Consider the following 20,412-nt stretch of genomic DNA (forward strand, 5'->3'; position numbering starts at 1 on the left):
TAATCATGCAAGATGCTTTGATACAATGATCATGTGCTAATATTGTTTTTAAACTATGATTAAACTAAATACATTCATTATATCTGCTTAAACTTTCTCTGTCCTACTTAGAGTAAGATTCTATTATCACAACAAGATATATTTTATGTTTTATTGTTTATTGAAAATCTGTGTCTCCAGTAATATCTCTGCAGGTCATATCAAGGCAGGAGTTTGTGTTTTGAAAGTTTGTTACAGGTCAGGTCACTGACATGATGTGCTGAGCAGAAAGATAACTGTTCAGTATGCTGACACGTCATTTCACCAAGCAGAGAAGACAAACTGACAAATCAGCGGATTGGACAGATCTACCTACATTCTTAGAAAACTTTTGTTCGGCTAAAAAACTGGGTTTAGGGAAATTAGAGTGCGTTCAGACTTCATGAACTGACCAGCCTAATGTCATGTCAGGGACGTGTAGTTTGAACCCAGAGACTCTGTAACTGCACATTTCTTGACGTATTGTAATAAAATGAAGTTAAACAGAGAACTGGTACGTCTCCTGCTCATCATTCCCCATCAAACGATCGGAGCAGAGAAATAGGTGAGGATTTGGTGTTGGAGTCAGATAATTTAATTTTAAAGGTTCTCAATGTATTTCTCAACAATCATTATGACAGGATATCATGTGATTCAGCGGCCATGCAAGGTAAACTCAATTAGTCATTTAACAAGCAATATAACAAGTACCCCAACAATTTGGCAATTAATTCCTAGAACATAAAAAAAGAACACAAGAAGAATAAGATCAAAGTTGATGCAACCTGAGGTTTCATCTTTGTCGTTTTATAATCTTTCTTCCTTCGGGGTGTGTTTTTATCTTTCCACCTGCAGCTAATGTAGCCTTGAGCTGCTAGCCTCAAGCAGAGATGAGGAGCGGACTACAGAGGTCTGATAAAAGCACTTTTACCTGAGACTGACAGATTGTTTTTTATCTGTGTCCCTCATTTTCACATTAGTAATCTCCAGCCACAAACTATTCTGACTCAAGCGACATCATTTGAGGTTTTAAACAACTTTTCCACATATGCAGTAATACTCCTCAAGACCTGCAAAACAGACTGTAATGTAAAATTGTTCTCCACTTTAAGATTTGGTGCTTTTCAATATTTTTTCCACTGACTTTTTATTTCACTGACTTTTTTTATTTTACAGATTTTTTTAATTTTATTTTTTAATTCCCTGTTAAGAGTCTTTGAGTGTTTAGAAAAGCGATATATAAATGCAATATTTTATTATTATTATAATTATTATTATTATTTATAACACTTTGAGATTGTTGGATGGAAAAAAGAGGAATTTAAAAAGCCCATCTTTTGGGAAATTATTTCACCATTTTGGACATTTAAAAAGGGTAAATCATTAGGGTAAAAAAAAATGTACAAATAACAAAAACAGCCATTTGCTGCAGCACAAAAGTACTGGGAGAGAAATCTAGATATATTCTATTATAGCTGAAGTTGTCAAAACTGTTGCACAAGCTGGTCTAGGTGCAAGTGGGAGAGGACACAACAATATATCAATAGATTAAAAACTTGTGACTTTTGAAAATGATATCCATTTTTTACAATACATTTTGACTTTTGGATTTTACAGTGCTCTCCAGTTATTGGAAATGTTGGGTCACACCAGTTGAAAACAATCCTACACTGCCACCACTAGAAGTCAGTTATCCCAATATTACTGCAGCCTCATTTTTATCTGCAACTGTGTCGAAATACTGGGTTTAAACAGAAAACGAAAACAAAGAAACATGATGAGACAATCACATCAGGTGTGTGGGGGTGAGACAGTTAACTTCTCTCTGAAGCCCCTTCATTTCTACTCATCACAGTTCATTTCTCTTAGTTTTGGACAGTCTTATTGAAGGCATTCATTATGTTACACTTGACCGTTCACGTAAAAAGGGTGCACTGTTAGCAGAATATGTACAATTCATCAAATTGAGATGACAAATATGAGAATAATGCAGACAAGTCTTGGAGAAAAACCAGAGAACAAGGAGATAATGATAATTTTGCCTAGCCTTCCAGTGGTGGTAAAGCCTTGTCATGAAACACTGAGTGCATTGTTGTTAGTCACAATAAAAACTTCACAGGGTACCTTTGAGACTCCTCAAAGCTAAACCTGCATAAATCAAATGAGGGATTGGAGAGGATTTGCATTTTATAAGCATATTTGATTGAGAAGTCAGTTTGGATAACATTTTGACAAACCCTAACTGTAAAACCCTCAATCTTAAACTCTAGACTTGTCAGGCTAATGATGACTGATTTCTAAGGAAACAAGCCGTAAAACTAAGGAGTCCCAACAGAGTCACAACATCCTGTACTTCAGCCGGAGATCGTTCAGCCTGAAGGAAAACACTCCCCGGTTGCCTCTAAAGGCGGTTATATAAATCTCTCAGTGGTAGTTACAGGTTCAACCCCACAAGTGAAGAGAATTGCTTATTACTTTCTTTCACTAACAAGATTAGAGCCGGTCAAAGCTGCAACTGCACAATGCTCTACAGTTCCTATTCGTTTCAGCTGCAACGGCTATAAAAAGGGATAAATATGTTAGCTGGAGGTTTAAGCAAAGAGCAGCGAGGCCTTTGGCTCCAGCCCAACTAGGAGGAAGGTGGAAGAGCATTCAGCGAGTGACAGGCATCCCTCTTTAAACCCTCCCACACTATTCTCACATCTAAACAGTACCAGAAAACGCAGACAGGCGTGGAAACACACACATGCACATAAAGACACTCACAAGACAACCCGAGCATGCGGGAAAACTTGCAGAAGCGCCCACACTCTTGGAGAAAAAAAAAAAAAAAAAGTGTTTTCATATATCCACATGTCTCAGAAACACTCTGAAACTACATACATGCCCTCACACACACACAGAGCCAACAAGCTGCAAGAAAATGTGCAGAGAAGAAAGTCTGGGTGGTACATTCAGTCATCACAGCGGCTGTAAAGAGCCTGGAGGCAGCTCCAGATTCCCAAACAGCCTGTGAGGAGGTGAGTCAGGCTGCAGGGACTTTCACTTTATGAAGCCCATTACATTTCTGTAGACCAGGCAGCCTGTAAAACCTGCTACAGCTAAGGCAGATTTTTATTGCTGCAGAGTTCATCTAACCCTACTGTATCTTATTCCTCTAGTGCCATCCCATATCTGTGAATTTTTCAACATTTCAAATCTGATCTGAATCTGAATCTGCTTGTATCAATTGCTGTAACTTTCTTAAGCTCACGATCAGACAAGCAAACCAAATTCACACAGACCTTGCAAACTCTGTTATCTACAACATTAACAACAATCACTGCATGCATACATGGGCAAAATAAAAGATATATACACAGTACTATGCAAAAGCCTGTTTTGATAATGGATGCTTTTATTTTGAAAGGACGAAAAGAGACTTCCTGTCGATCGTAAAACTAAATCAAGTGAGGTGATACTGTAAAGATATCAAGGAGTTCAATGTTTTGTGTTTTAGCCCTCAAAGAGGCATGAGGTTAGTTTTTTCAGTAATTTTCAGTAATCTTCATATTTAAATGTGTTTTGTGTTTTAATAAGTTTTGGAAAAAATGTAACCTAGTAATTCATGCTAGCAAGGTTTCATACAGTAAGCTAGTTTTGCTCAAATGAATACTCTTGTATTTCTGTGTTTTATAACTTAATTCTCAGCTCATTGGCTGATTGTGCATCACTGAACTGAAACACGCTGAGCGTTCAGTTCTGCGGCCGTACATCAGTCATAGATAAAATAAAAAATACACAGATTGATTAAAAATTCCACGTGATCGACCAAATTCTTAACGACCATTCATTGATAGATTAATTATTCCTGTCCCTAGTTTGGAACCTGAACAGTTCATACTGGGCTGGAGCAAACGTTGGATTCTCTAAATGCATGACTCAATTAGACTCTTGATTTTAAGGTTAAACCATTTGATTCATTTCAATTCCAGCACTGACGGCAGGCTGTTCTCAACAGTGTGTAGGCATTTGCATGAAAAGTAATGCACTGAATTTCACAGGTATCCCACAAAATGTTTCCCCATTTATGTTGCATTCACATAAGGTAGGTGGAGGGCATAAACTCAGGAATTGACCCAGGAGACCACAGTAAGCATCCCGTCCAAAACTTCTTTCCCTGTCGCAACCGGGGCCGGCGGTTCAGTGATTTTAAGAAAGGAGAAAAGGCTGCACAAACTGTCAAGAAACTCTAGAAACAGATGAGGAGAAGAGACGTCCTTAAAAAATTGAACGGGCTAACTATGCGGACTTTCATTTCGGAGGGCAGGAGGAAGGTGCTGGGGAGAGTTGCCAGGGAGATGTTCCAGTATTTTGTGTACACCAGTGTCTCGGTCTACAGTTTGAGTCCAATTAGGAGAGTATGTGCTCTGAATTCAGCTGTCAGGTTCCTATCCGACGCTGCCTCAGTATGAAAAGGCTAATCTGTGGGAGCGCAGAAAAGAGCTGGGCAGCGAAAGACAAAAACAACTGGAGCAGAGGAGATGAGGGAGAGAGGACAGCGTTTCCAAGCAAAGGAAATTAGCCTGATGCAGGGCGGGGCTGCGGTTAGAGTTTCATTTTGAAAAAACAGTTATTCAGTTCAAAACTAATGCATTGGAAATAACATGTCAAAAGTGACAAAAGTACTTTTTTAATGAGTATTCATAATCTTCTAGTTTGGGCTCAGCCCCTTAGTTTTAACAGAATTAAATCTTAATGCTTCTAACTTTTTTTTGACATGCATGTGTTTCAGTTTCATGCCGATGCCACTATAAACAAAGACAGGCCCCTACAAGACTGGTGACCTGGTTTGCTGTGGAAGAACTTAACTTTTGTGCACAGAACCCTGACCTCCCTCACCCAACACCTTTGGGATGAACTGGAGTACTGACTGTGAACCAGGCCAGCTCCAGAGAGCAAATCCCTGCAGCCGCTCTCTGAAATGCCTTCTAAGAACAGTGGAACTATTATAGCAGCAGATGAGAAGTCCCACAGTCAAGTTCCGAATTCTTAACATGGGAGTTTCAATTCTTAAAGTCACAATATGCTCATTTACGAAAAAGTAACAGCATTTTAACAAAAGAGTAATATATTCAATTTACTAGAAGGGTGATTGTTTTTCAAAAATGTGTATTTGTGTGTTGAAACAAGTATCATAGCATATAGCATGGCTTGGGAAAAAGGTACAGAAAACTGGTTTTTAGAGTGCTTCCCAAAAGTGAAATGCAGTCTGCTAAAAAAAAAAAAAAAAGTTAATGAGCCGAATTTGATGACTTACTAACAGAAATGTAACGCATTAGATTAGACTGGGTGAAATATATTGATATAAAGAAAAATATTGATATATTTTTAAATGTGATATATCAATATAGTTCAATTTTTTTTCAATATTTATTTCGGAAAAAGATTGGCTTATTTTATTTCATAGGTTATTTTATTTAAGATATTTTCTTAATTAAATGTGTACTTTATTAAGCTTTGATTTAAAAAAAAAAAAAAGGTTCTCCTGTTATACAGTATTTATGTTCACTTAAATAAACAGTTTCAATAAAACTACTTGTGGTGTACTTATGTCATATTTGACTTTGACTGAACATTTGCTCTCACTTTGCGATAAAAATATCGGGATATATATCGTATATCGATATTCAGTCTAAATAAATCAGGATATGACTTTTGGTCCATATCGCCCAGCCGTACATTAAAATCTATGAGAGTAATTCCTCTCTAGAAGGAATGCTACAGAACTAGTGCACAAAAGCAACTCCTCAAAAGAACAGAGTTACAAGTCTTTTTGGTTTTAGTCAAGTTGGGTCTAAAGTCGTCAAACTTGTGACTCGAGTCCACACCTCTAGTGTGTTCGGCCTCATAACTTCAGCTGTCATGGTACACGGTCACATCCCACTCATAAGTCGAAAGATTTGAAGGCAGCTCAAACCAGGACTGAACCCAACAGGCAGAAAATTAACAGGAGGACAGCTCTGAATGTGGAACCCCCCCCCAAAAAAAAAGAAAAAATGAGCTGTCAGGATGAGGCCACGAAGACACTTTCAAACATCAGAGGGACAGACAGAGCTGCAGCTGAGATGCAAAGGAGGACGGTGTTGAGACGTGTCAGAAAGACACTGAAAAAGTGGATCACAACACCAACTGACTCAGCTACTGTTGTGCTGTCAGACTACTAACACAAAGAGACAGCTGGGTTTGTGGCTGGCATGGATACAGACAGAAGACGAGACTCAGAGGGAACTCACTCACACGGGGAAACATGCTTGAGCGCCTGAGAAGCAGAGGAGAGAGGAGGGGGGCTGAAGTTTAGAATTCGACTAAGTGAATTCTGTTTCTTACAACTGATTCTGTTTTGAGGGCTCCACTGTGAAACGCGGCTCCCTTCAGCCTTTTCTTTTTAATCAGTTCTTGAAGAAGAGGCACATTGGAGAGCAGCAGCACAGCAAAAGGAAGATGAAGCAGAGAGGAACGCACAGAATGGCCTTTGTGTGTGCAGTCATTGAAATGCACATTTGGCACTATGAGTAGCTACAGGTTTACAGTCCGATTTTCCCATGAAGCCATCCACACCGACCTGAAGGCATCAAGAAAATCACTCAGATGGATTATTGGAAATATTTACCCCAACTTCTATTAAGTTTCCATTTAAAACATTCTTCCTTTTCGAGATTTGCTCCTATGAAGTGTCATAATTCTCTATGGATTATTCATTTTGTAGCTAAAACAGCCACATAAGTGAGATAACACTGAACTCAGAGTCCCATGAAGCAGTTGAATAGCAGATTTTCCAGGCAAAACTTTTGATGGAGTTTTGAAAGGAAAAAGGTTTGTTGGAAAAAAGACGTTTTTCGAACAAACTTCAAGACCCACTTTCCTGGGCCTGCACACTTTTAGAATAAACAGAAACTGCAATAGTCACATTTTTTTCATGATTTCATAGAAAACTTAATCACAATGTTTGCCAGATCTAAGGTGGATATGTATATTTCCTCACCACCACTGGCAAGTTTTTCCCTTATTGTGAATAATTGTGTTGCTGTTTCTGTAAATCTTCTGCAGGGTTTTCTTTCATCATGTTACTCGACCATCTCTCTATCAACAAGTCTTTGCACATAATTCAGTCTTGTCATTTGGTTGATACAACATGTTTGCAGAATTAAGGAGTGCTTGGTTTAATGCAATAGATCTCCATACCATTGCTACACAATTGTAAGACTTTTTTGAAACATGTTTACTCGCAAATTAGAGGTCGACTGATATATCGGCCGGCCGATACATCAGGCTGATATTTGCATTTTTACTGTATTTTTAACTGTATCGGCATTGATACGCGCATGCGTTCGATCAATTAGCCCATTTCACTGAGCCAACACCAGGCAAGGCTCAGTGCAACATCTGCCGTTCTCTGGTGAGCTGCTGCTGATACCAGGAAAAAGAACACATCAACATACAACATACACATTGTTTGCTATCCAACTTTTCATATGTTTTGTTAGTTTTGTTAATAAATGTTTCTTTTTTTGTTTAAATTGAGACTTGTGTAACATTTGTTGTCATTTTTATCATGTAAATGGAGTGAGAAAAGACAATATCGGCTTCAAGAATCGTCCCCAAAAAAAATCGACAGCACATATCGGGGATCGGTTAAGACTGATGTCAAAATAATCGGTACCAGCATCGGCCTTAAAAAACCTGTATCGGTCGACCACTATTGCAAATTGTAGATGCAATCGTGAGCCCTACTGAGGTTTCACATGCTCATGCAAACAAGTGTGGCATTTGTTTTAATCATAAAAACATGTCAAAACCAATGGGAGAAGGAATGATCTAATGGTGAAAAATGTTCTCTGGGTTGAGGCGTAAACACGACATACATAATGTAAATACATCAGTTTTCACACTGTGGTGCTGTGACTCACCAGGTCTGCAGCGTAGGCCGTCAGCAGCCAGCTCCTGTCCCTCCGGACACACACACGTGTATTTGGGGGAGTGTTTGTTGATCTGTGGTGCAGGCAGACACATGTAGCTACAGCCTCCATTTTCACCTTTCTCTGCACACCAGTTAGTACCTGCACACAGGAGTCAAACAAACAACGTTTATTTTTTTTAATATTCTTCTAATTTTCATGTTTATACGTGTCTGGGTTCCTACCAGTGGTGGAAGAAGTATTCAGATCATTTACCCAAGTAAAAGTACTAATACCACACTGTGAAATTTCTCCACTACAAGTAAAAGTCCTGTATTCAAAATTTACTGAAGTAAAAGTACAAAAGTATCAGCATCGAAACGTACTTAAAGTATCAAAAGTAAAAGTATTCATTATGCAGAATAACCGTATCAGACTATAATTTATACATTCTAAATATATTATTGTATTATTATTATTATGATGATCCATTAATGTAAGCAGCATTTAATAAATATACTGTTATGAGGTTTGATTAAAATAAAATAAAATAAAAAACAAGTAAAATTACTTTAAATGTTTTTGTGTTAAATTTCTGCCTGAAAAGTAACTAAAGCTGTCAGCTAAATGTAGTGGAGTAAAAAGTACAATATTTACCTCTAAATGTAGTGAAGTAGAAGTATAAAGTTACATAAAATGGAAATACTCAAGTACAATTTTGAGGTACTTGTACTTAGTTACTTTCCACCACTGGTGCTTTAATGTTTAAAGGACACATTTTGACTGACGATAGCTGTATTCACCCTCTGTCTGAAACACGTTTTGGTGCCCGTCTCTTTCCTTACTAGCTTGTTTTTGACATATTCAAACTGCATTGCGCATTTTGCTCAGTTATGGAATTGTAAATGCTCAAAATTAAAGCTTAAAGGTTAAACTCCCAACGCTGATGGTTTTACGATAGCTAGTAGCTAGTTCTTCCATCAATCAGTTGCCAATAGGCTCGTGTCAATAAGGGCTGCATGATTACAAGTAATTAGATTAGAAGTAATAACCATCATTAGTACTTCCTGTACCCTAGTCATATGCACTTAGTGATTTCTGACCAACTTTAGCTTCATTAACTGCAGCAGCTACTGTAAAATAAATCCACCAATTCAGCTCTGAACTTGAAGAAGCTGTGATGTCACTGAGCCTGCAGCACTCTAATGATGGAGATTATCAAGCAAAACCACTATTAACGTTGGTCCTTTCCTCCAGTTTCTCTGCGAGCAGGTTTTTACCTGACAGCTGGATCAGCTCGTGGTACACTATGATGTCCTGGGGGTCGTTGAGGTTACTGGCCAGCGTCACCACGTCAGAGCCTGTGAACTTGTTTGCGCCGTAGATGGCTTTGTTTTCACCGTCCGTCCAGAAGACTCGATCCTGAGCGAGGAAAAGAAAACACAGCTTATTTTCCCCAGGAACCCATTTGTGCTCACAACTGAAATGTTAGATTTTCCTTTACAGTGCTCACTGGGGTTTCTGAAGCACAACTGTGAAGACATTTACAAAATCAGTCAAACCGTTTAGCTGAACAATGACTTTATCATACTCTAATTAGTCTTTGGATACATCTGACTCCATTATAATCTCCATTATAATTATACACAATCCCGTATTTGAGTTAACCCGTATGCCCTCCTCAAATTTACTACCCTCCCGTGACCTTCCATGGCCAAAAAAGGCCATGCACACATTAATCCCCTAAATAACCGTACATATTGTTCAGGGTTTTTTTTCCATAAATCTCTTCAACAACTCTTCTACAACTTCAGACTTGTTCAAAACTATTACTATTTTACTGTAGCCTGGCTAACACCAGACCAAATCTCATTGGAGATTAGGTCTGGACACCTTCAATGCTTTTCTCCGTAGAGGAGGTGTGGTTTACGATCCTCCGGAGCCGTTTATTGGACGCTTAGAATGTCTATCAAAGGGTCTGTAGGTAGCTCTTAGCCAATCAGATCAGTTATACCAGATGACGTAGTAGAGCAACAGAGATGGATGTTTGTTGTGTGTGTGTCTGTGAGAGAGTGTTGCTGCTGCTTTGCTTCTCCAGTTCTCGCTTTCTGCAAGATTATTTATTTTCACGCTTTATTCCCCCTCATGTCATTCTGCCCCACACATCCACTGATTTTATGGGCAATAAACAAGCTGCTGCGGGTCTCTGGGGGCTCCGCTGTCCCCCGGCTCGGAGCCAGATCACCGGCGGTGACCGGCGGTCTCGCCGGCTCGGCGCCAGATCACCGGCGGTGACCGGCGGTCTCGCCGGCTCGGCGCAACGAGCCGCAGAAACCGCCCGTGCGGCGCTAATAGCCCCGCTACCGGTGATCTGGCTACCAGCCGGGGGACAGCGGAGCTGCCGAGAGACCTTTCGCCTTTCAACTTTCGCTCTAAACTATTTAAAACACCATCTACAGCTAAAGAGAGTTTCGCGTCTGCAGCAGCCATGTTGGATCCGGAAAGCTTCCAAGTGCCGAGTAGTACGCGTCATCGTCTCACCGTCCCTCCCCGCTCTGTGATTGGATCCCTAAAACAGGGCTCGCAAAATCGCCTAGTTTCCAGACTGGCTGGAGGTTCGAAATCAAATTCGAGCGCGCAAGGCATTCTGGGTATACCCAGGCTAATTTTACTGTACTATTTTCAGAATTTTACACTTTATATGCCAGTTTTTTTCATAATTTCTTCCAAAAAAAACAACAAAAAAACACAAAAAGTGAATTATTTTCCATATGATAAATAGTGGGGAGCTAGAGTTTTGGTGGTGATTACAGTCTTGGATAAGTCAAAGATAAGCAACAAAATGGATTTGATTGCATTAGTATTTTTTATGTAGTGCCAGATACTCCCTCTCGTGACCTTTGTGGCCAAAAACGCCTCATAAGACTTCCATTCAAACCACATTTTTTGATCTCACTGCCATTATGGTATAAAAACATGCATTGTGTAATGTCAGCATTTCATTTTGAAGTAGTGGTATTTGACATTTTCACTGTATTCCACCAAATTCCCCGTTGTAGGCAGATTCATGAAATTCTTGTATTTTTGCCAGTTGTATAATGGAGCTTTGTGACTACCGGGGGGTGTGATGTGATTTGTGTGTGTGATACGTGTATGCGTGTGTATGAGAAAGGGATGTGTGTTTGTGTGTGAGAGAGAGAGAGAGAGAGAGAGATGTGTGTTCAAGGATATGCAAGAATATGGAAAACATTTAATCAACCCAATTATACATTTTTCTAGTTAAAAAAAACAAACAAACAAACAAACAAAAAAAACTATTGATACAAATGATTTTTCATGTCATGTAAACATTTCAAAGCTGCACTGTGAGATGCTTGCCAAAAGTCTGCCCATATAAAAATGGAAGACTTTAGCACATTTAGAACAAATGTGGTTGGCAGTTTTCTTTATACTGAATATAATCTGTGGGCCCAAATGGACTGATGGCTAAAAGCTTTAATGGATTGAAGAAAACAACAGACGAGGCAAAAAATGCAGAATGCCACAAACCGATGTATCAGGAAAATATTCATCCATTGTTCAAACTTAATTTGGCTTTAAACGGGTATCTTAGTTTGTCCACAAATCCGAAATTTTGTGGTTATAACTATGGTACAGCTATAATAAAATCAATTCTTCCTTCTGTAATTAATACTTTCACAGACAGCCTGTTCCCTGCAAAGTATATCGTTTAAATCTGAACAAAAGAAAGTAATTCATAGAAGATTGAGCAGAGGTTCAGCTGTATTGTCTTCTAGAAAAAATTCCATTAAAAAGACACACAAAAAAACATGATACTTCATTACTTTCTGGAGTCAGGCATTGGAATGATTTTCCTTCACAAATGGGTGTGAGGTAATTGTGGAGTACAAATAGGAGATGTGGAAAAATGGTGATGAGACTCTACATCACAAATTCAACCATCTGTGTGCCCCGGCCATCTGCGAGGTGTTGTACTGCACATTGCAGGGACCGGCTGTCAATCTAATACACATCTCTCTTTGGATTTTTCTGCTGAATAAGATGGTGCGCTTGTTTTAGACTCTTTAGCCTGTTAACATTCTGTTCATCAAATATTTATCTTTTTATAAAGCACAGAACTTCTGTACAGCAGAGGATTTTTTTTCACCCAGGTGTGATGAGAGCACCGAGCGTGTACTGTTTGAGAGTTGGGTCCTAAATCTATCACCTGGAAGAAGCAAAAAGTAATTTAAATTAAACTGGGACTAACGGTAGGGGTGGGCGATATGCCCTGAAAAATAAAATCACAATTTTTCAGGGTATTTTTGCAATAACGATATTCTTGACGATATGACAAAATACTGAAAAATATATAGAAAAGGTGATTTAAATGTTTTTCCCCCAAGTTCATCATTTTGTTGTGTGTATTTATTTATACAATCATGAATCTAAATTGTAGTGTACATTACACATCTCAACAGTTGACAAATACAAAAAACCTACTCTTTACCCCTCTGTGCAAAATGGAAGTATTAGAAATTAATAAAAAAATAATGGTGCAATTGTCAGTAATGGAATGTAACTAAGTACATTTACTCAAATACTGTACTTGAGTAGATGCATCTCAACATTTTACTTAACTTGTTAATTTCCATTTATGTAACTTTACATTTCTACTTCACTGCATTTTAAAAGGCAAATATTTCATTTTTTACTCCACTACATTTAGCTGCCATTTATTTGACGTCACTACATGTGTGTTGCCATAATCACGATATGCATTTTTTAATCATAAAAAATATACCCGTATTATCGTGAATGACACGATATGGCACACGCCTAACTAAGAGTCATTTTAAGTACAGTGTTACAGCACTACAGGGTAGTGTTTAGCTGAAATCACTTGATGTTAAAATGGTGCACTACAGTGTTCAGACATGAGCTATACCATAAACTCATGTGCCTGAATGTGAAGAAGTGTGTCATCTGTTAGCAGTTGTCTGAGTGGGTGGAGGTGAGACAGACAGCCAGGGAGCCACATGTCCATGGTGCTGTGACTGCTGAAAGATTACGTGTGAAAAGACACAGCACTGATATATGAAGAGTCCACGTTTAAAGCAGGAGAAATCATGTTGTTGTTTTTTTTGTTGTTTTTTTTAAATGTTACGACACTAGTTCTCTCCACACCTGATACAACAAATCATCTCAGGCCCCGTTTACACGAGGACGCTTGAATACAATTCAAGACCGATTTCACATCCATTCTGGCAAAAAGTACAGAAGACATGAAGGAAAATTGGGGCACACTAGCTGGTTGCGCTCGATAAATTGTGACCAGGCTGCACAGGTACTTGGTTCAGTTTTGTAATTATGTTATAGCTTCCTCAAAAATCTAAACATTTAGAAGCGTGACTGAAGTTTATGCATTTGTTTTAAATTAAAGTACTCTTAATACATTTTTAAGACCTTTCAAAATTGTATTTAAGATATTTCATGAGATTTTAAGAGAATTTCAAGGCCTAAAATTCAAATTATTTTAAGACTTTTTAAGACCCAGCAGATACCCTGAACAATGTTGAAACTTCTCCACTGAATCGCACAGAGTCCACCAGACTTTATATGTGACAGCGACCTTAAAATCTCCACTTGTAAAAAATATAAAAACATGTAGCCTATACACAGAATAAAAAAGTGAAGTGTGTCATGTACCTGTATGGCCTTATCCTCTACATTTTGCCAAACTTAAATTGTGGTGGCTAGTCTTCATTTGATTTGCTGATAATAGCACATGGACAGATTTGTTTGCCTTTGATACAAATGCTTTGGGCTTACCAGTACACTAGATCTATGACGAGCATTTCACAAATAACCTTCAAGACAGCTTTTAAGGCTCTCGGCAGTTTTGGGGATTTTTGCCAAAAATGTCTCTTTTGATAATAAATGTTTCTGATGCCTGAGGTAGATGACAGATTACTATTCATGATGCTACACTGTGCTGTTTGCTCAGCTCTAGACTGACTCAAAGGTTGTAGACTGTTGGGATAAGCCTGCCAGTGGAAGAAGAAATTCTCCTCCCCCTTCCACTAACTTTGCAATCTATGTTGCAAGGTCAGATGTTGCCGCAGCAACCAAGACAATGAAGGAATTGGTTTAAAGAAATACAAACAAGCCGGTGTGTTCTTTCCCTTTTCCTGTTTCCACTACAACCCAATACTCTGAATGAGGCGGGTCTCACTCAACAAAACGCCCCTAATTTGAATACTTAGCGATCTCCGTTTGTTTACAACAAGCACCAGAAAACTGTGCACAGTTAGCGATGCCGGTTAATTCACGATCACTACTCCTACCTACCTGAACGCCCTGATTGAGACATATGCTACCTCACGACTGTTGCGCTCTTCCAATGAACGGCGCCTGGCTCTACCCCCCCGTTGGTCCAAGGCAATCCAGACTCTTTGCACTCCTTGTTCTCTGCTGGTGGAACACACTACCAGTTCCAACCAGAGCAGGGGCGTCCCTCTCTACCTTTAAAAAACTCCTGAAGACCCAGCTCTTCAGAGAGCATCTTCTCTCCTAGACCACACGATAATTCTACTCCTCAAAGAATTGTCACCAGCACTTATTGATGCACAAATAGCTCTTATTGCAGTATACCTTGATTGTTTGTTTTTACTCTTCCTGTAAGTCGCTTTGGATAAAAGTGTCTGCTAAATGACTAAAATGTAAATGTAAAATGTTTATGACGCTTTGTATAATTAGCCAAGCAGCTTTCTTTATGATCAGCTGCTAACATTGTGCACACCTCCTGAGTCTCTAAATCCCTCTGGACTAACTTGTAATGGAGACACACAGAGTGAGCAGACTTTTGAGAGGGCGTGGCCTGAGACTTTCCTGGTAGCCACTCTTCCCCCTAAATGAAACACAGCTATAGTATGATGATCCTGGATCATGGCTGGTAGCAGTGATTCCAGTTGTTAATGTCGGACACCATTATTATAATTTTAATGATAATGACAGACTAGATCTGATCTGTACTAGTCTGTCCAACAACTCAGAGAGAATGAGGAGTGTGTGCAGCAGTACCTCAAAAACAGTGAGAGCAAATGGATGAGCCAGGTAGTCAGGAGACTGGAGGACTTTCTTCCTGTTGTCTCCGTTCAGGTCGACGCTACAGAGCATATGCAGCTTGGAGTCGACCCAGTACAGCCTGCCTTTGATCAGATCTGAGAGGAAAATGAAGCGCAAGACGCAAACAGAAGCAGAGGAGAGGGTGAGAAGAGGTGAGGAATGATAGAGAGGAATAACAGAAGAACCAACAATAAATGGGAAAGACAACAGAGGGCAGAAAAAGACAGGAGGGAAAGGAATATTTACACAAGGTGAGAAGGAAAGACAGGAGTGGTACAAGATGAGTATTGAATAAAAGTGTGTTGACAGAGGATGAGACGCCAGGGAGTAGAAGAATAGAGGGATGATAGAGTACAGAAGAGTGGAGTAAAAAGATGAAACATGGCGAGCAGAGATAAGAAAAGAACAGGGAGGGAGAGAGAGAAAATAAAGATCAATACAACATTTCATTATCAAGGAGAAATCAATAGCTTTTCCACAGTGTGGAAGATGCAAGTACAGGGAGATAAAAGAGACCGAACAATGGACAGCATTTGATTATCTGAGGAGCTGTAAAGTATGGATTCTACTTCTTTTTTTTTTTTTAAAGAACAGCAACGGTGTTATTCAATATTTACATGTTAGGTTTAATGTATTCAAGGAGTGGAGTCATTTTAATATCATGTTTGACTGATAACCTGCGGGGAAATTCATAATGATTGAAGGATTAGGTGCTGGGGCTGCATTGTTCATTCTTTTCAACTTAATTATTACATGTATACAAGGATAAAAAAGATAGATAGGTAGATTAAAAAAAAGCTACTTGAAGATGCATTAAAAATGAAACAATTAAAACATGTGTGCTAACTTCAGCTGGTTAGAAAATTGACAATTTAAAGATTGATGTGAAAGTTGAGACTGAACAAATTCGTGGCAGATAGAATTTTAAATTCTGAAAGAATGCAAGTCCTGTAAGTTAAGTCACTTGGACGATGCTTTAACTTCAAATCCTGCAAGTGCTGGTGAAGCTGGAGCAAACTATTGAGGTTTTGCAAACATTAAATATAAACTACACAAAAATAGGCTCATCATATGGTTATTTCATATAGATGATTCATCTATTGAATTACCAGAAAACATGCCGTCTTGTGCTGTATGTAGTTATTCAGAAATGAAATGATCTATATCAGGACACAAGATTTTGGTCATATAGCCCAGGCCTAGTGGCTGTTGGAAGAAAATTTAAATGGCAGTAGAAATGTAAACACTAAGGAAATTAATTGGTGTATAAGCTGGAAGACAAATCTAAGAGGACTGGAGGTGATAATGGAATATAACTCCACTTTATGAAATAACCTACATGTGTTAATAAACATGTCCAGGGTGCCAAGAACAATAATTTACACACACTAATAAAAGAGAAATATTATACATTTAGCACCTTCCAGGTTCAATCATTTCCAGAAAACTTCCAATATGGACTTTTTTTTTTTTTTTTTTTTTTTTTTTTAAGTAACTCGAGTTCAAGTGGGAAAGGACTGCTCTGTGGGCTGAAATATGTGCCAGCAGAAACTGAATTTGAATTGTTTATATTTAAATTGCTTAATTTGAATAATTGCATTAAAAAACTGAATTTGAATCACATCATTTTAATTTGTATTGTTCAATTTGAATCATTGCATTGAAAAACTGAATCTGAATTGTCTCAATTTTCTGCGACGAAGATCCGGGTAATTGAGGCAGAGCTATCGAGCGCAGAATAAGGATGTGGGGATTGGCTGAAGAGGCGCTCTGTGTATCTGCACTCGATTGCTCTGCCTCAACTACCCAGATGTTCGTCGCAGAAAATTGAAATTGAATTTTGCGAACTGAATTTGAATTGTGAGAATTGAATGTTCAGTTCCAAACTAATAACTTCAATTTCAAATTACAATTCAGATTTTCAATGCAATAATTCAAGTTAAGCAATTCAAATATAAATAATTCAAATTCAGTTTCTGGTGGTACATATTTCGGCCCATACTGCTCAAACTAACTATGAAATTCTTTCTTTAGTTACCCGTTTCCCCACAAAACGGCTCAGTGATCGCCTTTCTTTTCCAACAGACATACAGTATAAATGTAAACTTCTGAAATACTGGGGTCAGTTTGGCCATAAATCCTTGTCACTTCAATACATTCTGTTACAGTTTAACTCAGAGAAAGTCCTCAGAAGATTCTCAGAGGAGAGAAGTAGTAATATTTCACAAAATCATACACAGAGGGAGGAAGATTCAAAGGGAGAGACATTTTTCTATTGATAGATCAGCAATGATGAAAAATGTGCAGTGAAGATGGGAATGTATTGTTGAGGAGTCATTGGTCCTTCACACAGAGAGAGTGTGTGTGTGTGTGTGTGTGTGTGTGTGTGTGTGTGATCCTACCCAGTGTGATTCCGTTAGGCCACTGGATGTCTGTCGCAACCAGGACCTGTCTGTCCACTCCGTTCATCCCAGATTTCTCAATTTTGGCCGGCTCGCCCCAGTCTGACCAGTAGAGAAACCTACAAGACCAACACACACACAACAATGTACAAAACAGATATGCAAGCGTACATGGTATTTTGAAAATTTAGTGTTTTCACCTGACATCAAAGCAGCTTCCCACTCACCCAGACAGTGGATCCACAGCGATGGATGCTGGTTCTTTGAGGCCTCTGTTGAACAGAACTTTCTGCTTGGTTCCGTTGAAATTGCTTACAGAAATGGTTTTGGTGGCAAGATCAGACCAGTACAAGTTCTTATAGATCCAGTCAACGGCAATTCCTACAGGAGTCTGGACGTTGTCGATGGTTTTGTTGTGGGTGCCAACTTCCCCTCGTTTATCCAGCACAGTGCTGTGAGAAAAAAAAATTGTCAACTGAATCGTCATATAGCCCCAACTTCAAACTCCTGCTTTGTTTTTTCCCCCACAAAACAATGCAGTAATGTCAGGTCTTACCAACCTCGTGTCAAAAAGCCTGATAAAGAAAGTCCAACACATCCAACTTCTCTTTCAACAACACTAAAGTCACTTTAGCTCAAGTCTTAAAAAGTTATTTTTTATTTTAGTTTAGCATATTAGCATGCCAACTTTTACTTATCCACACTAAACACAACGTTTAAGTAAGCGGATGGGAATGTCGTTGATTGTGCAAGTTTTGGGCAAATTAAAATAACCTGATAACATTCAATGAAAAGTCAGAGATTTCTTGGCAATCTGATTTTTGAGAAATTTCTGTGAACTTCATGGTGGCACTAGCTCATTGAATCTGATGAACCCCCGACATTTCCTTAAGAATCTGATCTATATACACACACAGATATCTGCAAGATTTGGGAAGTCTTCTGGTTCCCATTTTTAGTCTGAGTGGCATTGATCAATCATGTTTGAGCAGGCTTTGTTTGACTGCAGGTAAACAGTCCTGATGGGGAGCAAAGGAGGCGGAACACATTGACTGAAATGCAATCTGGGAAACCATTGGCTATTGTCTGACAACTTCATGCAGAGAAACAATCCGGTCAGACATCATATCTCAACACCATTCTTTCGTATCAAGTTGCTAATTGGAATGTAGTCGGTAGTCTTGTTTAGTAGTGTTAACCAATTTCTATGTGCATGTTGAAGATTTGCATGAGAAAAGCTTGATGGCAACACCACAATTCGATTAAAACTTTCAAAACTGCACATAAAAGTTTATATGCTTGCTTGATTTTTTCTGTTGAAAAACAGTGAATTGGCTAAGTTGTCCGATTAGCAACCAACCTCTACTTCTACTGTTTACTGACGGATTAGCATACAGCAATACATTATACTTTCTTCAGAAGATGGCGGTGTATCCATGAATGAATAGACAATGAATTTGTAAAAATGTCATCTTAATTAATCACTAGTTCCTGGCGTATTTCAGTCTGGACCAACATGGCGGGTCAAAGGACCACTAGCATGGCTAAAAATAAAATTGGGATTAATTTGTAATGTGTGTGCTGCTGGCCATAGTCATCCATTCAATCTCTGAATTTAAGTGTCTGACCAACTTATAAAACTAAATTGACTTCAGTAGAGTTTGAGGAGTATAATCTACCTATAAATGGCCTTCTGGCCCAGATCAGCCCAGAAGATCATCTGCTGGTCAAAGTCTGCGTCCAGAGCCACTGTGTTCCTCTGCTGCTCCACAATCTGAGTGTACTCCTTTCTCTCCAGACCCAGACGACGGATGTCACGGCGGTTAGTGAAGATCAGACAGGGTTCCTTACCTAAGAATAAGACAGACAAGAAAGACTTTGTTAAATAAGAGAAAGAGAAGGTAAACCTCTTTGATTACAGTTGTAAACATTCAATAAGACCATTCTATCAAAGTGTGCGGGCTTTTTCTTTTCTAGTCTTTCATATCACCCAGAATCTATTTAGACATAGAAACTCAGTGACCCACTTGTTGGAAGTGTATAACCAGCAATCACTTCTGAATAATACATCTAAATTTGTGTTATTTTCATAGAGCGTATGAAGATTATCAAGGTGTGATGGGGGAAGAATTATATTACAAATAAGAGTTTATAAGCTCTGATTACAATTCATTTGGAGAAAAAACAAAAAACAAGTGGATACAATGATGGTCTTTGTCAACAGGCAACACAATGAAGTCTTTTTACTACAGATACAATCAAACAGCATGTGATCACCAGAATAGAAATGACATCCGCATCGAGCAGCAGGAGAACTCCACAATTCATCGCTTATGATAACCACTTGAAGATACTTGACTTATTTCTACAACTTGACATTCTTCTAACAAACCTTTGTTTTCAGTGACTCAGCTCTCACTGAAAAACAGGTTTTCATACTTGTTCACTTTACTCATGTACTTTCCCATATTCATCATGACAACAAAGTTCCACTCATGAACCAGTTTAGTTACTTCATCTATCTCTATTCATAAAGTTCAGTTTTTGTTGGAAACCCTATTATATTTTGCCTACCTACAGGGCTAAATTGGTGGACAAATTATTGGAAAGACTTTCCAGTTTAACATTACAATGCAACAGCATTCGAATACAACTCAGTCCTGCCACATCCAGAAGTACTCAGACAACACTGCTATTGTGGCGTGTATCAGGAATGGACAGGAATCTGAATATAGGGATCTGATAAAAGCCTTCAGTGACTGGAGTCACAAGAACCATCTCCTACTGAAAGACTAAGGAAATGATCAGAGATTTCCGCAGACTCAAGCCCCTCTTCAGCCAGTGAATACCTGTGGGGTGGACATGGAGGTGGTGCAAAGTTCTAAGTATCTAGGTGTTTACCTGGATAATAAGTTGGACTGGTCCCT

The 20,412-nt window shown here is 38.8% G+C and overlaps 1 protein-coding gene across 1 annotated transcript in view; it reads right to left on the minus strand.

Annotated features, from left to right (window-relative positions):
* The window catches only part of vldlr (very low density lipoprotein receptor), an 83,279-nt gene that overhangs the window by 11,729 nt on the left and 51,138 nt on the right, over nucleotides 1-20,412 (minus strand). The window contains 6 exon segments of the mRNA XM_059357589.1: nucleotides 7,968-8,117; nucleotides 9,236-9,377; nucleotides 15,039-15,178; nucleotides 17,486-17,604; nucleotides 17,713-17,937; nucleotides 19,165-19,336. Coding sequence (XP_059213572.1) covers nucleotides 7,968-8,117; nucleotides 9,236-9,377; nucleotides 15,039-15,178; nucleotides 17,486-17,604; nucleotides 17,713-17,937; nucleotides 19,165-19,336 — 948 coding nt within the window.

Source organism: Centropristis striata, chromosome 19 (assembly GCF_030273125.1).
Source record: "Centropristis striata isolate RG_2023a ecotype Rhode Island chromosome 19, C.striata_1.0, whole genome shotgun sequence".
NCBI lineage: Eukaryota > Metazoa > Chordata > Actinopteri > Perciformes > Serranidae > Centropristis > Centropristis striata.